This window comes from Clupea harengus, chromosome 21, assembly GCF_900700415.2.
Source record: "Clupea harengus chromosome 21, Ch_v2.0.2, whole genome shotgun sequence".
Taxonomy (NCBI): Eukaryota; Metazoa; Chordata; class Actinopteri; order Clupeiformes; family Clupeidae; genus Clupea; species Clupea harengus.
In genome coordinates, this window is record NC_045172.1 from 8,487,471 (window position 1) to 8,504,970 (window position 17,500).

Below are 17,500 nucleotides of genomic sequence, written 5' to 3' on the forward strand. Positions count from 1 at the left end.
ACAAAAAACAACAACAACGACAGTAAGCAAATGAATATGGAGAGTAGGTTTTCACAAGTCAGGCGAGAGGATGATTACAGAACAGGTCATCCTTGTTCCTCGTGAAGTGATGTATTTTGCAGTTTTTTTTTCTCTCTCAAGGACTTACATGGTACATTCTGAAACGTGTTTGGTCTGACATCCCAATGACCTGCACACAGCTTCGTCACACTGCGCCGTACTGTAATGGGCACGCTTACAGCCTGCCGAGAGACCATGTAGACTCGGCCAATTAACGTCTTTATTCCCTCCATCTTGGGGGCCATTAATGCAATTACAAGCAGCTTATCAGCAGGCAACAAAAACTCAGGTCAATATGCCCTGAAATTACGTCGTACTCCATCATATGGCAAAACAGTAGGCCATATTAATAAACCTCAGTGGTTATTACATCACTACATGCAAAACATGAGGCTTGGCCATTTCGACTCATTCATAGAGTTACGGTGGCAGTAATTAGGTCTTGAGGTACTAACTGACATAAGTGCCTGAATTCCTGAATCGCTTATGACACGTGCAAATGACAAAGAAGGCCCTTAGTGCCACCTATCATGAAATATCATGAAAGCAGTAAAAATGGCAGCAAGCGATGGTTATGAACAACAGATAGCGATACTACTACGTATCGCACGCTGTGTATAGTGTTGAACAAGGCCACTGATGGCCCTGTGTGTCGGCGTGGAATGCTATTGCGCGGTGGGTTAATGTGCACTCCTCAACAGATGGAGGGGTCCCATGACACCTGACAGATGTGTCGCCCCAGAAGGCCCCCACTCCTCCTCTGCTGAGTGGTAATGCCTTCTGACTCCTGCCATTCAGAGCTGGGCATTATTAATGAGCATGATGGGAATAGCCAGGTATAGAACCCACTATCTCTCTCTCTCTCTTTCCCTCGCTGTCTAACTATTCTTGTTCTCTCTCTTTCTCTCTCTTTGTGCCTCATCTCTATTTTTTTATTTTCATAACTCTGTACATGCCTGTCTGTCTGTCTACCTGTTTGTCTGTCTGTGTGTCTCTTTGCTTCTCAGTTCTCTCTCTTACACACAATTCTTTTTATTTATCTGCATTAGTTCGTAATCCTCTCTTTTCTCTCCCCTACACCCTCCATCACCTCTCAAATGTCCTTCTCTCTCTCTCTCTCTCTCTCTCTCTCTCTCTCTCTCTCTCTCTCTCTCTCTCTCTCTCTCTCTCTTTCTCTCCCCGTCTGTATTCTTGGGCAAACAATCTTTTTAGTCATAGACGAGGTCATTTTTTGTCTTTCACTCCATCACGGGAAACACCATTGAGGGAATGGGGCAGAAGAAAGAGGTTCTCTTTTTGTTCAGGGGGTTATTAAGGAAAATCGTCTCACACAAAAAGCTTTTGTTTGGCGAGGCTCTCTGGCGATGTAGCGAATGCGTGTTTCCTGCTCATCAGGTCTCTGTGCAGCCCAGTGTGTGTGTGTGTGTGTGTGTGTATGATAGTGTGTGTGTGTATTTATGTGTGAGAGTGTGTGTGAGAGCGTGTGTGTGTGTGTATGCAGGGGGCGTCTGGGAGGCCAGAAAGGGAGGAGGGAGCGAGGGTTTGTGCTGAGGCGGATTATCGGGAATTTGGCCTGTTCATTCTCACCGCCCAGACGCACTTCTGTTCCCATCCAAAAGCACAGGAGCTGCATTTTAATTAAACATTTCCGACGCGCTTGTAATCCCCTTGCTTCCCAGTGTGCCTGTGAATGTATGTCTGTGTTTCGGAGGCACAAAACAGTGTGTGTGTGTGTGTGTGTGTGTGTGTGTGTGTGTGTGTGTGTGTGTGTGTGTGTGTGTGTGTTAGAGAGGAGAAGAGATAATATGAATATAACTGAGTGCGACTGTGTGTGTTCCAGAGAGGGAGAGTGAAGGAGGGAGGAAGAGAAAGAGAGAGAGAGAGAGAGAGGTTGTTAAAGAGAAATAAAATGACAGACAGAGGCAGAGAGAGAGTGAATAGAGTGTGTGTGTGTGTATGCAGGGGGCGTCTGGGAGGCCAGAAAGGGAGGAGGGAGCGAGGGTTTGTGCTGAGGCGGATTATCGGGAATTTGGCCTGTTCATTCTCACCGCCCAGACGCACTTCTGTTCCCATCCAAAAGCACAGGAGCTGCATTTTAATTAAACATTTCCGACGCGCTTGTAATCCCCTTGCTTCCCAGTGTGCCTGTGAATGTATGTCTGTGTTTCGGAGGCACAAAACAGTGTGTGTGTGTGTGTGTGTGTGTGTGTGTGTGTGTTAGAGAGGAGAAGAGATAATATGAATATAACTGAGTGCGACTGTGTGTGTTCCAGAGAGGGAGAGTGAAGGAGGGAGGAAGAGAAAGAGAGAGAGAGAGAGAGAGGTTGTTAAAGAGAAATAAAATGACAGACAGAGGCAGAGAGAGAGTGAATAGAGTGTGTGCATGATTGTGGGTGTCTGTGTCTGTGTTTGACAGAGTGTGTGCATGATTGTGGGTGTGTGTGCCTGTGTTTGACAGAGTGTGTGCTTGTTTCTATGAGTTGGCTGGGGAGAGAATGGCTGTCTAAATGTCCTGTTTGTTTGTGTGTTTTGTGCACTGCAACCTACACAGACATCTCCCCTGTAAAGAAACTACATGTCTTAATTATCTTATACAGATATAGCTGGCGTTGCTTCAGATTTGTCCCAGTCACTTCATGTCCAGGAGTCACACACACACAAACACACACACACATGAATGAACACACTCACACACACGCACACACTCTCACACATTCACACACACACACACACACACATACACACATACTGTAAATACACACAGACACACCCAGACACACAGAGAGACTCAAAGTACAGCTCTGCACTCCTGTAGGGAGTCTCAAGACGATTCAACAAAGTGGAGAGTTGCTTGAGTTTCCCCCAACGATCCTCAAAGTGAGACGTTACATACAGTACATCCCTAATATCACCAGCCAGTCCCTCCACATCTTCAAAGTGCCCGCTTCAAAAGGCATCCCTTCTTTTCCAACAGCCAGCACTGGAAATGACATCAACAAGGAAGACTGACCAGACAACAGTGGTCACCAGCAGTAATGCAAAATTGGGTAAAAAAGCAAGCTTGTTTATCATAGAGATGAGTTATTATTTCATGTCAAGAAAAAAAGAAACATATCATCCGCACTGATGAAGAAATCTTAAGATACAGTACATCCCCGAGTCCTCTTTCATGTGCCATGAGCACTTCAAAGTCCTCCTCCACAGTGTCTTTGTGGGTGAACTTCAGTAAAATGGGGAGTGTGTGTGGGGGAATGGGAATGCAAACACTGCAGACATCAGAGGACTTGGCCCAGGGGACTGCGGCAGGGAAGTAAGAGGTCTCCCCCGTCCCCGTCCACACACCCCCCGCCAAAAAAAGAAAAAAAAACTCAACACACTTCTTCAACTATTGGCCACCGCATCTCCGCAACTTCATAATTCCCAAATGTTTGGAGTGTGAAAAATCTTCGCCATCAACTTTCTTATGATGAAGCAAAGGGACCATTGCACTGCCAGCCAGCAGATGTCTAACAATCTCAACTAGTAGATGGGATCAGAACCAACTACCATCACTATCATTACTATCGTCATCTTCATCATTATGTACACTCACTATAACAAATTATGTTCGAAGTCTATTTCACAAAACCACAAGATGTTCAACATGTCATAAACATTGAAGTAACGGCTTTCATAATCTAAAATCATAACCATCATCATCATCATCGTCATCATCATTATCACCATCACCACTATTGTCACCACTATTATCACCACAGTCACACTACTGCTTTATGGTTTATGCGTCTCCTCCCTGTACCTACAAACAGGTAAAAACCGTCTGTCTCTATGGATGAATTAAATTGATAGAATAGAATATTATATTGTATTGTCATCTGATGTTTTGTAAATGAGGTTTTAAAAGGGCAAGAACGTCAGAGAACATTCCAGAATTGAAGAGAAGCAGAGCTTAAGGCTTTAATGCTCTTCATATTGCAAGGGACCGCCAGCAACACACACTCAATGGTTGCACACCTATTTGCTTGATGACTCTCTCTTAACCTCCATTTCTACCCCGCAAATAAGGTAATCCCTCTGTATTCCTCTGCAGATTTCCGCGTGCTGGTTTGAGTGAATCTAAACGTCCAGTGGAATTATAGTCTTTGTTGAGACAAACGCACAAAAACTCCAGAACTCCGGCAGCTCTTCCACATTCCTTCCTTAATGTCAGAACTACAACTTGCACTTGTCTACCTTTTGTTAACCATTAAACTGGTTAAAAAATCTCCAAACATACATCCACGGATGTGCAAAAACACACTCACACGCACCCACGCACCCACACACACACACCCACACACACATACACACACACACACACCTATTCAGGAAAAGAGCATCACTTGAAACTTTTAAAATGTTTGGCTCTTGACACATCTTCCATATTACTCTTACCTCCATCAGTTTGCTTTCAGTTTGGTCTGAACCTTGGAAGTTGCCCTTGGAAGAGCTGTGCCTCAACATGTCTTTCAGTGCTTGAATAAGAAGCTTCATTCCACTCATGCAATTAAACTAAGTACCCTTTTTTCCGATTCCACTCCATGAACCAATGCTTTGGTCTTGTCCTAAAGCCGTGCAAGTGCGTTGGATTTTTTTCGGCTTTTGGTTGACTTGCCTACACAAACCCCCCCCCCCCCCTCACACACAGACCTATTCAGGAAAAGAGCATTGCTTGAAACTTTTGAAATGGTTGGCTCTTGACACATCTTCCATATTACTCTTACCTCCATCAGTTTGCCGGCCCCCCCCCCCACACACACACACACATACAGACACATGGTTGATTGCTTTGCTCACCCATCGTAGAGGTTGCACGACCTCACACAGGTGCGTCCTCTGCTGAAGTAACGGCAGGTGAGACACTGGTCTGGCCCCGGGCCCCAGCAGCCACTGTCTGAACACAGCAGATCACACACCATTCGCTCGTGTGCTGTTGGAGAGAGAGAGACACACACACACACACACACACACACACACACACAGTGACCACAGTAATTTGGGTACAACCTCAAATCCTTCCAGCTGGAGCAGAAGGTCAGACCACCTTTGGGGGTTTTCTACATCTAAAAGTGTAAAACAACAACAGACATGTATGCACACAAATCCACACAGACACACATAGAAATCCACACAGACACACTCAGAAATCCACACACACAAATCCACACAGACACGCACACACACACAAATCCACACAGACAATGTACAACTCACCGCCTCTTCTGTCTCTAGGTATCATAAACAAGAGACACGTTTGCACATGCTCTAATATTTCAACGCTTTGATTTAGGTTTCTTTTCAATCCATGAAGTTTTATTTGTTTATTTAAATTCTTTTGTGTGTCATTTCTATCTCACATCTCTCATATCCAAAGAGTTTATATTGATTGCTGTGTAGGTATTATACACTAGTGTGACAACAGAGGCATCAAAGGGCTTATTGACTGGAGCCTGGACTTTCACTAGCCAACACTGACCATGGTGGGGATCAGTAGCCATTGACGACCTGAAGTGATAAAAGACACACAGTAAGTGTCCTTTCTCTATCTCCCTCTCTTTATCTCCCTCTCTCTGCCTCCCTCTCTCTATCCCCCTCTCTCTCTCCCTCTCTCTATCCCCCTCTCTCTATCCCCCTCTCTTTGTCTCCCTCTCTCTGTCTCCCTCTCTCAGTAGAGGCCATACCTACGTGTGCTTGTGCTGTTACAGTGGGCACTGCAGTGGTGTGTATCAGCCTGCTTCTAATCGATACAGCCGCTAAGCTGGCAAACGGAGCCATTGATCCGGCGCACCTCTCCGTCATTATCGTGCTAATTACATCAGTTGCGGCTTGGCATGCTGCTCAACGGCTAGGAGGGCTAAGGGGGTGGGGGGCGGGGGGAGTTTTGTTTTCTCATAACCTGTCTATGTCTTCATGAGCCACACAGTCCTCGGCAGAGATTGCCTGTTCACACGCCTGGAGTGTGTGTGTGTGCGTGTGCGTGTGTGTGTGTGTCAGTGTGTGTGTGTGTGTCTGTGTGTGGCCAAATATAAGCAGCTGTTTCTAAGTCGTGGAGGCCTACAGGGCTAATTACACTCATTTGGATGGAAGCTGTCTGCCTGGAACTTGTGCTAAAAAATCAAGAGTGTATCCGGTAATGACTTGATCCCTATTCAAAAAGAGAAAGACATTGGACAATACAAAAATAGCTAAAAATAACAAAGATAAAAGAAGGAGATGGATCAGAGGAGAAGAGAGAAAAACAGACAGTCGGGGACTCACAGCAGTCTTTCGGGTCTCGGTTGCTGCGGGTCAGGGCTTTCTGGTTGCTGGCGCGGAACAGGCGGGTCCAGTTGACCGTGTTGTAGAAGCAGAGCTGGCTGTTGTTGGTGATGTAGACGTTACCGGCGCTTATCTCGCCCAGGGACTGGAACTGCAACGCAGAGATCCAGCGCTGTTTCAGGATCAGCAGAGAGATGCCGCTACAGTTGGACAGAGACACATGGGTTTCAGGAAGCAGAAAGAGATCACACTGCAGACACGTTATGGTGGACGGAACGAAATAGTCTGCAGATTCAGACACACCAGATTGTGGCGAGATAGGGCTTGCGCAGACACTAAGAAACAAAATGGCTATCAGATGCAGAAGTACGTGCCTTTCAGTATCAGTTCTGGGATACAGTAAAATGAATGAAGCAACATAGTCGTCAGATGTAGACGGAGGTTATAGCTAATAACATTGCATTTGCAGGGTATGAAAATGTGGAGAGGCTTTCCTGTGTCATTTGAGCAATACATCCCCGTTCGTATCCATCATGTGTTTGCACTATAACCTACTAAGGACCGAAACACCTCTTAGATATGTTTTAGCAGTACACACAGTCAATCTGGGATGTCACAAAGCACAAATCTGAAAACTTTTTAAATGGGTACCTAGTGTTATTGCAGCATCTTTGTTTCAATATTGCATTTCCAAATATGCAATCATGTTTTGTAGCAGGAGTCATGTCCTGTTTAATGTACAGCACTAATATTCTGTGTTCATATGAAAATCTGCAGTAACTGCTTCCACCCTCACACATTTGATGGATTTCCTTATCATTGACAAACTTAATTGGAGCCTTGGTGAGGAGGTACATCCCTGTGCTATGGATCAACCCAGCATATTACACTGTATGTCCACAAAATAAACCAAGATGTCAATTACCAAGTGTGTATACACCACAAGAGAATAGAAGAAAGCATATGCTAATAACAGACTGTTATGTCTGCTCTTCGTTATTACCGAAACACTAGAGATGCATTTCCCCAAGGAAATGGAAAGTGTGATTACTCAGCAGCTGCAGAGGATTGCTAACCCTTGCCCAGAAAAGGACAGATTGCATAACCCTAACACATGTAGCATACAGCACACAATAGGCTTTATGAGTGATGAAACAGTTTTCGAAATGAGTTGACAATCTTCATCACTACATCACTTACCCAGATCAAGCCAAAAATATCATCTGTCCATTTATTAAGTTCAAGGTCTAAAGTGTTGAAAGACTAAAGTGTTCCATCCTCCATGCTTTAAGTGTAAAAAATGTCAATGACAGTTAAATAAGCCTACTTGCTTTGGAATTCTCAGTCAATGTCACGTAGACTGCTGGTAAATTGATGATGATACAAATGATCACATTGGAAGCTGTAACACTCTGCTAATCAGACAAGACCTTACATACGATGTCCTAGTACAATATAGGCACAATACCATTACCATAGAAGTTAATGTAAGAAGGGAAACCATGAACATGCTCATTACACTCAATGAGTTTTATGTACATAAAAAAGCTACCAAATAAAAGTGAGCTTTAGATTAAGTTTAAATTAAATCACTATACACAACTGGGGCATACAGCCCTGAACCACTGACAATAACACATGTGCAGACAGGTCTGATAGATAAACCGTTTTTTAGAATGAGTACACATTCTTCATTCACTGTGTGTAATACTGTTACATAACTTTGAAATCCTCAATGTCATTGAGTCTATTCGTACAATGATACACACGAACAGTGTTTTCACGATTGAAAACCTAGAACATTTTATTGCTTACAGCACCTTTTTAACTTTTAATTGATGAAAGACCTATATGAAATGTAAAAAAAAAAAATACCCCTGTCAAGGTAAATATATTGAGACTGAATTAAACAACAAAAAAGACCCAGATTCCAGACAGCTATCGCTGAGGAAGTTTTTATGTCTGCTTTTTTTTTTACATCATCATTGCCGTCCTAACTCACTCACTCATTCACTGTAATACATGTTTATCTGACAGGTCGTCGACACATTCCCCCGATCCGTGCCAAAGAAGAGATCTTTCTTTATATCAATAATAAGGAAAAAAAAACATTCTTATCACATATTATACAAAATCCTTTATACCAGTCCAGCTGCATTGGTGTGTGTAGAACGTCTGAAAAAGAGCAAAAGGCAAGTCAAATGCTAGCATAAAATATTCCCTTTAGGATTAATATGACATCACAGCATATATGTATATATTAGGGTTATCAACATAACATGTTAATCTCTATGATGCCACTTAACCCCAAATATCGCATGAAGAATATAGTACGTTTTTTTTATTTCAGTGAGGCTGTTCAATGGAGTTAGGATGGAGTTAGATATACGTATATTCTTCAGCAATGCTGTGGCCTTTTTCCAAAGTTCTCTCATTTTACAAAGTTGTTGTCATGGCGCATATGCTGTTTAGAGGTGTCTTTGCATCCTATTGTAAAAAGACTCTGCTTTGATTTTAGTAACTTTTTTCCATTTCAGTGACACCCACTACATATTGCAACACCTGGGTATTTATGTGGTGCTTTATATATATATATATTGCAGCACCACCACCCTTTTGGTTTACCAACTGTTGGAAGCTTCTATCAGACATTTGCCTGTTCCGCAAATATCGCATGAAGAATATAGTACGTTTTTTTTTATTTCAGTGAGGCTGTTCAATGGAGTTAGAATGGAGTTAGATATACGTATATTCTTCAGCAATGCTGTGGCCTTTTTCCAAAGTTCTCTCATTTTACAAAGTTGTTGTCATGGCGCATATGCTGTTTAGAGGTGTCTTTGCATCCTATTGTAAAAAGACTCTGCTTTGATTTTAGTAACTTTTTTCCATTTCAGTGACACCCACTACATATTGCAACACCTGGGTATTTATGTGGTGCTTTATATATATATATATATATTGCAGCACCACCACCCTTTTGGTTTACCAACTGTTGGAAGCTGCTATCAGACATTTGCCTGTTCCGTTTTTACATACTGTAACCTTTCAGTTGTAGCTCCTCAGGGACAGGCTCCCAGGCTGATCTCTTTGTGTTTCCTCATATCATCAAAATGGCAGTATATACCTTCAGTGTTATAGTGGATGATGGTTAAGCTTTTCTTAGTAGCAATACTACTGTGCATCAAAAATGGCATGATGGTGTCAATGTTCAATGTATGCTTTTGTCATGCTCTCCAGTGAGTCTAATTTTCTTTTTTTTCTTTTTATCAAAGTCGAGGATATGCAGGCCCTGCAAAGAGGTGGTGCTGTCGAGAGCCTCATAAGCCAAACCAGATTGAACTGCATGCCTCAGAGATGCCAAAGCTGACAATGACGTCATTACTTATACTTTGTGTGACACGCTGGCGTAAGCGAGTTTCAAAGTGAACTGAAAACCTATCGCTCTTCCACTCTTTCAATAAAAACAACATTGTCACTGGTCCCAGAGGTTTGACTACATCTCCAATCCGATTCAATCCACATATTGTTTTGCCATTTTTGTTCGTCTTGCTGATGATCCATGAGGTTTTTCCAAAAGCGCTGTTAAACAAGCCATCCGCTATATCTAAATTCCATGACAAATGACATGTGCACCCTCTGATAACATTAATGAACGAGGCAGATCTCCTTTGCTTCCTTAAAATGGAACTGCGTGCTTAGTCATCTGTCCCGTTCAGTCATTGTTTATATGTTCCTCTGCATCGCCATGGGTGATGGTAGGATTGAGGGCAGACAGGGCGTCATGGTTGAGTTTATCCGCCTCCTTGTTAGTGGCAAAGATGTGTAACACATCTGAGGGGCAGTCAATCTTGCCAGAAAACATTTGTGTGTTTAACAGCACTCTGTAAGTGTCGAGTAATGGTTCAATTTTCTTCTTAACTCAAAGCCTGTTAAGCATTTTGGCAAATGCGTCTTGCTCTTTTTACCTCATGATTTCCATGAGTGTTACTTTCTTGCTAAATATCCACTGTGTTGTGTTCATGGACACACAGCGCCCTAGTCTTTCCTACTGCAGTTGCTGCCTTTACTCTGCTAAAGTCTCAGGTCAACATATGCAAAGACCTCTTTTGAAATCGCATCAATAACTGTTATTTGCACATGTGACAGAATGATCCTCACTTCATCTAAAGAATTTCCAAATCCTTGGTATGGTGGGTTCAGATTTGTTGGGAGTTTCAATATTGAATGTAAAGTGTTTCCAGACATTTTGTATTCTGCAGTTCCTGTAAAAAATGTTAGAACAGATGGTCTTGATATGTCATCTTGCTCATTCATAGCTAGCTAGTAACAAAGTAAAATAACCGGTCAGAGGTTTTGACCATTAACAAACTTCAAAGTCCAGTCGTCTCTTACTCTGTAAAACGCAGCTGCTTGTGCTTGATTTTGGCTTTGGTACAAATGCCACAAAACCTTGGAGCTCAGTATTGGACACTCAACAAGCCAAGCTTCTTCTGTATTCTGGCATGTTGTCTTGCTCATTATTCTCAGTTGTATCCATTGGTTGATGGTCTGAAGTGACCAACCCAAATGAGCTGACCTCTCATTTTTTTTTATACAATTTCTAAAACACTGTCACTGTTTTACCGGGGAGCTTGTCATGCAGTCTTGTAGAAGCATTGGTATGGCAGCATCTTCAGTTGTACGGGAGGAAAACCTTGAAAAGAGTTTTGTGGAAGGAAGAGGTTCCTTCTTTAGTGAAAACGTGAACATCTGACGACTACTTATTCTTCTGAATAAATCCCATGTTGTCTTGAAGTGGTATGGCGTTTCTCATTTGAGAGTTTGGGGCCTGGCTTTACACTTTCCTGGCAATCCGGTCATCCACACATTGTCTGAATCAGGATCTCTTGTATCCAGTTGTGCCATGGGTAGGCTCATCTTCAGTGCTTTCTCGCCCATCGGAATAAAGGTAACGCTGCACAAGCAAGACTTTTAAGAGTTTTAAGGTGACACACTTGCACACTGACCTCTTGGTTTTTGGAATAACCTTGCATGATGTGCTTCATTTGATCAAGGTCAAGATGCATTTTGATGGCTTGATTCCTCCACAATGTCTTTGAGGTATTTACTCATCTCACACTCAGCCTTGGTTATGTGCGACAGCATGAACATTATGCAGCTGTAGGGATTCAGAATGTACTGAATGTCCATATTTGCATTCCATGCTCTCAACAACGGTGGATTATAGCCATTGACCCAGCAGTCCCTAGGGTCACGTTTCATCATCTCAGCACTGCCGTCTGTCAGTGACTCAAGGTAACAGGGAAATTCCTCATAGGTCATGTTGCACTTTGCAAGGATGTCATAAATCCCAAACAGACTCCATCTTAGCTGTTGCTCGCACTTGTGGGTTCGGTCCATCTGGTTCAGGTGGCCTTGTTTAAGTTATAAATGTAGACTTCGTGGGTGGCTTGGGAAACCCAAAGCGACAATGTTTATTTCCTCTCTTTAACGACTTTGTGTGATTTCTGCAATGAGATTGCCCTTCCTTCAACAATGTTGTGCAGATCAGGATCCATCTCCTCATCAGTCAGTTGGCATGATATATACTTATTGATGAATGCAACAACCTTTTCATCAGGATCATCAAACTTTGTCTTCTTGGGGCTTGTGTTGAACTGCACTTGACTCCAATTTGAGAGTCTTGAAAAAGCTTATTGGTTGATTACCTTCCCCAAGTAAAAGTAGTCTTCAAATGACGACAATTCTTGACTGCTCCATGTATTACATGCTTTTGTCCCTTTAGAAGCGAGACGATCTTAGCAAAAGTTTTGAACTTTGCACAAGGACATTCAGCCCTAGTAATCTGTCCGGTATGGGGTCAAGTCCAAGCTTGTTTGCGACTGCAATAAATGGCAGATAACCAGACTTCAGATTTTTTCTTAACAGCTATGACAAATCCACTTTTCTTTCCTTGCACTCATCTTTCTCTGCACAGCTGTCTTCACAAACATGAACATAAGCGCCAGTTAAGCACAGAGCAGCAAGCTCAGGGTCTTTGGAGTCATTTGGCGACTCACTTGGTTGGGTAACAAACATCTGTGGCAGATGGCAGTTACAAATACATATCGACCCTTCACGCACATTCAATGCAAACAGTGATTGAGCCTTCTTTATCATGGGGTCTGACAAGATTGCACTGCTACGCTGCCCACAGGTGATGCCCAAATTTGGTCCTGTACTTGACCTTGATGCGGTTCATACACCTTATGCTGTGTAATACTTTAGGGTCCCTGGTTCGCTTGAATTCAAAGTGGTAGCCATGTGCTATACAGTGTACAAAGTGGAACGTATTATCTTGGGCATAATGCTTTTTAAGGTTTGCCCTCACACAAGCATTTTGTCTCATCCGGAAAGCAGGGTTGTTCCTGTAACAGCCTTTCTTGTGTTGCTTTTGTCTCTGTTGGAAAGCAGGGCCGTTACCGTTCCGTACGTGCGGACAGTTGTCTAAAAAAGATCTGATTTGAGATATAAATCAGATTTGCCTGCAGTCTGAACATAGCCTAAGTGAAAGATCCAAATAGTTGTTCAAGCCTTCAGGTGCATCTTGGAGTAAAAATGTGTTCTCTGGGTTGGATTTCATCACAATGTAACGTCCTCTGCCAGTCTCAATTTTGTCAGGTAGGTCATCAAAATGTAAATGCTTACTAACAAATGTCTTTCTGGCTTCTGATTTGTGTCTTATTTGACAGTACAATTCGTCTTCTTTTTTCAAAACATAATCCAACATTTCTCTATCCATTTGCTGCTTCCTCTGCTGCACTCTTAAAACCTGCTATCTTATTTGCTGAAATCTCTCACTGAAATCTCATTTGTGTCCTCAAAGGATGTATAGTCACTACTACCAGCTCTCTTGCTCACATCAACTGACATGTCGTCCTTTTCAGTGGTTTTATTACTCATTTTCCATTGCTCCATTTTTTGTGGATTGGATTTTCTGCACTTCTGAGGTATTTTGGTAGTGGTGAATTCTTCCTTACTGTTCGATGACGAAATATAAACTGCAAATTCAAACCTCAATCTGTAAAAAGATATCTTGAATATGGATAGAACTTACCAATTATCTTACCTTGTAACCTGGAATCCTGTATAACCGGCACAAAATGCAATAAATTAATTTGGAGTAAGGTTAGCACTCACCAATCTGTGAAGGACACCATAGAACACATGAGTTAAAATTGTTGGCTTATAAATTATATATTAATACAAGTATGTTTTTATAAGGATCCACATAAATACTTCCTGATGCCACATTTGATGTCAAATGAAAAGTATACATGGCCATTTGATGTTGCATTTAAAACGTCAATAAATAAATAAATAAATAACAGACAAAATAAAATATGAAGTAATTGAGACATTTTAAAAATCAGAACGTCTCAATTCCACACAACATACATTTCTAAAAGTATTGCACAAAATCTATAGTGTCATATATATTTTTTTTCAGTTATACTTCTACACGGTTGTGGCAGTAAGCAGCTAGCAGTATACACATTGCAATGAATGAATGAGTTTGCAGTACGAGCCAGTATGCCGCTTATACTATCAACCAGACTCAGTAATAGGTTGTGATGGACAGTGAGTCGTGCCCGATCACTTTTGCAGAAACACGCCCAAAAATACAATTCTAGCTGTACCACTGTACTGTACTGGTTACAACATTAAGCTCTACATTCTAGCTCACCATTAACAATTATGTTATGTCGGGCAAAAAAAGACATATATTGGCCTTTCCAGGACTCATTATTCAGCAAAGTTGCCCTCGAGGTAGACTTTATCAAATAAGCTTATAGGCAGCTAACATTGACATTCGTTATCTTAGTTAACACCACACTCTAACAATTCTGTAAAATATTTAGACACAGTATTTGAGAAAATAAGGTTGTCACATCATCACACATTAACCAGTGAACAAGATAACACATACCTCGGTTTACAGATGTACTGTGGATTATTCTCAGAAAAAAGCTGTGGTTCTCTCCTCTGATGAACAAGGCAACGGTCTGTGAAAAGTTATTTTAATTGCCAGAAATACTTAAGATGGCTATCAGCAGCCAGGGTGTCAGCCGGGTGACAGTAAGATGAAGTTTGATTATAACTTTCCCTCAGAATAGCCAACCAATCATTGACCGGTCTTTTTCAAACCTATAATCTAATTGGCTGCACTATTGCAGGGCTGTTGCAATGGCGTGAAAGCCAATCATCAGTGTTTGATATGGTTTCCACAGTTTGTCGTTTATTCATAAATGTTCTGGTGTGTCACATACATAGACATAGGAAGACCTTCTATATAAACATAATGGCGTGGTTGAAATGCCAGATTAAAAAATCTGTCCCATTAAAAAGGTGAACGTGAGGTATTTAACACTATAGAGAGCTTTCAGCAGTGCTAAGCATGGTACCACCAATAAGGTTTGGCAAATTCTCTGATAACCAGTCAGATATCTATTGGTTAGGTAGTTCGCCAGTTATGCCGTAATATTTGATTCAAGGTACGGGAAAATCTCTGATAACCAGGCAGATATGTAAATGTAATGGCGTGGTTGAGATGAAAGGCTATAAAGCGCGAAGCTACCATCGGCCTACCTAGTATACAGCTGGAAGAGTGAGTAACGTCACAATAGGCGAATGTTCCACCGTTCATTTCACTGGGAAAAAAGAGGGATGGAAAAACGACAGTAACAAATAAACGACAAGGGGCACTGCAACCAAATCCTACAAAAGCACTACCTGGGATGGACCAGCTGGAGAGGTATTGATATCTCAAAAGCTCTAGGAGTAGAAGAAGTGGCTCCAAAAAATGGAATAAAGATAATCAAGATAAACAGTTACAAAATAGATCTAACATCTAAAAATGTTGTGCTTGCCTCATTTTCTGCTTAATGAGGTAACCTCCCCAACCCCAAAGCCACAAACAAATACACCTCGACTTACTACCGCAAAGAGTTTGTAGAGCTTTCTCATAACATTTTATGCTGCCTGTACACACCCCCAGTTCAGTGTTTGAAGAGATAAAAAATCCTCCTCTTTCAGTGCTGAGATCAACAGAAGTCCTGGAGGCGTTCGTTTAGCAAACATTCTATGGCCTCCTCTCTGCTCTGCACTCTCTGGGCTTTGCCTTGGCTCTGGCGCGATCAGAAAATGCAGAGCAGCTATCATACCAGCATATTAATCAAAGAAATATTTTCTAGGCATCAGAGGAGCTTTTTCTGTTTTTTTCCTGTTCTTTAAAAAATAAATAAAGTACAGGGCGGATAGAGTCATTAACATCGGCAGTATTGGACCAATGATCAGCGCATGTGACAAGGAGCTTCTGGGAGAAGTACTGAGAGTGAGGTGGTTGTGTGTGTGCATGTGAGTGTGTGTGTGTGTACATGTGTGTGTGTGTGTGTGTGTGTGCGCACGCATACGTATGTGCATGTGTGTGAAGAGCCAGGCAGAGGGGTTGGGAAAGCTGCAGAAGGTCCTGATCCCTTGCAATAATCAAAACAATGATATGAGGAGAGCTGTGTTCATCTGTGTAAACTAGCTCCCGTATTGGAGAGAAATGTAATTAGCCTGAAGAACACCCCAGATATGGAGGGTTAGAAATGAAAATGAGAATCAGGTCAAGGCAAGAGGTCACACAAATCTGATCTGAGAGGAGTTTATTCCAGCCAAAGTATCTCTTCAAGTGAGGAAGATGGCAATAAATGAAACAGCTAAGCTATCAAAGATGTTAGTTCAATATCATTTGATCCAACCTTACTTTCCGCAAGCAATTTCATGCAGCATTCTGTGTAAATCTGATAAGGCAGTTTTTTCCTGGTTCTTCTAAGAAAGGTTATGCATTCATCCGTTCACTCGAGATGGCATGCAAAAAATATGTTTGAAGGCAAATTATTCAGAGGACTCCATAGTGTTAAAGAGGCACTGCATTCAAAATACTATGAATGCATGACTGTATGATGTAGCTGCATCTCCAAACCCAGCCAATGCAAAATTAACTGGGAAGGAAACTGTCAACAATCAAGAGTTTAAACAGGCAACACTAAACTTGTAGGCTCCCGTGAGATATCCTAAGGTAAGTAAAATTTCATATAGTCAATGAAGAGTCCTGATTTTGACCTAACCTACTGTTCTGGCAAAGCAGTACCAAGTTAATGGGTTCATGATTAAAAAATACTTACCTACATTAATGCAGTGATTATCCTCTGAGGTACTCATTAAGATTAGTTGACATTTATTGACTATTGAAATAACATTTTTTTTCTGTCTCTATCTCTGTCTCTGTTCATCTACATTCAATATTACTTATTTGTAATATAAGGCACTTAGGAAATTTGTTTGGGAAACGACTGGGAAATAAATTTAAAGTTAAATCTGCAAGTTGTCCTACCTGAACAGGGATCTGCCTCCAATGGTAGCGAGGTTGGAGAAGACACTAAGGTCGGTCATGTTCTCCGGCCAGGACTGGATGTTCAGAGAGCCTTATGGATTGAAAAGGAAAGCACACCAGATCACAATCAATCATCCTCATTACAGTTGAACAAAGCTTCATTTAAAGGCCCCCAACGCTATGGCCAACACTGAGGTTACACTTTACCATAGATGGATGATACCACGATCAGAGTGCAGTCACAGGGTAATAGTGTGCTGTTTGCGAATGAAAGAGAAAACAATTTCCTACAGTTTGTGGAAACTGGAAGTGACTGTGATGGAGAGTATGTCCTTAGAGTACAGGCACAAAAGTGCTCGTATAAAGTGTGCCTATTTTGTTGAACATGCCAGATCCATCCTTTCTCCTTTCCATTCTAGTCTATATTTTTTTCCCCGCTGTCAGCAATAAGCGCTATTTGGAAAATGTGCTCCACGACTGTTTGCCGGAACAATAAAACTCAATGCTTAGCCATTCTTTTTATAGACACTCCCCCCCCCCCCCCCCCCCCCAGTCGGTATTACCCTCCAATACAACAAAGGTATGACAGATATCGGGCAGAGAGAGGGAGGAGGCCTGATATAAATTGCCAATATCCAGACCTGCAACAATGGCTGGGCAGATATTTCTGGGTATTTTTCAAGTAGGAGTTCTGCAGTTTTTATTGCCTCTCCACAGCAAGAA

At 41.9% G+C, this 17,500-nt stretch overlaps 1 protein-coding gene across 2 annotated transcripts in view; it reads right to left on the reverse strand.

The window, feature by feature from the left end:
• LOC105896610 (receptor tyrosine-protein kinase erbB-4-like) overlaps positions 1 to 17,500 on the reverse strand; it is a 251,884-nt gene that overhangs the window by 52,831 nt on the left and 181,553 nt on the right. For both annotated transcript variants that reach the window (XM_031558871.2, XM_031558870.2), the window contains exons 11-13: positions 16,778 to 16,868; positions 6,358 to 6,557; positions 4,897 to 5,029 (exon numbers count right to left, since the gene is read on the reverse strand). In XM_031558871.2, the coding sequence (XP_031414731.1) occupies positions 4,897 to 5,029; positions 6,358 to 6,557; positions 16,778 to 16,868 (424 nt within the window). The remainder of the gene's footprint in view (positions 1 to 4,896; positions 5,030 to 6,357; positions 6,558 to 16,777; positions 16,869 to 17,500) is intronic.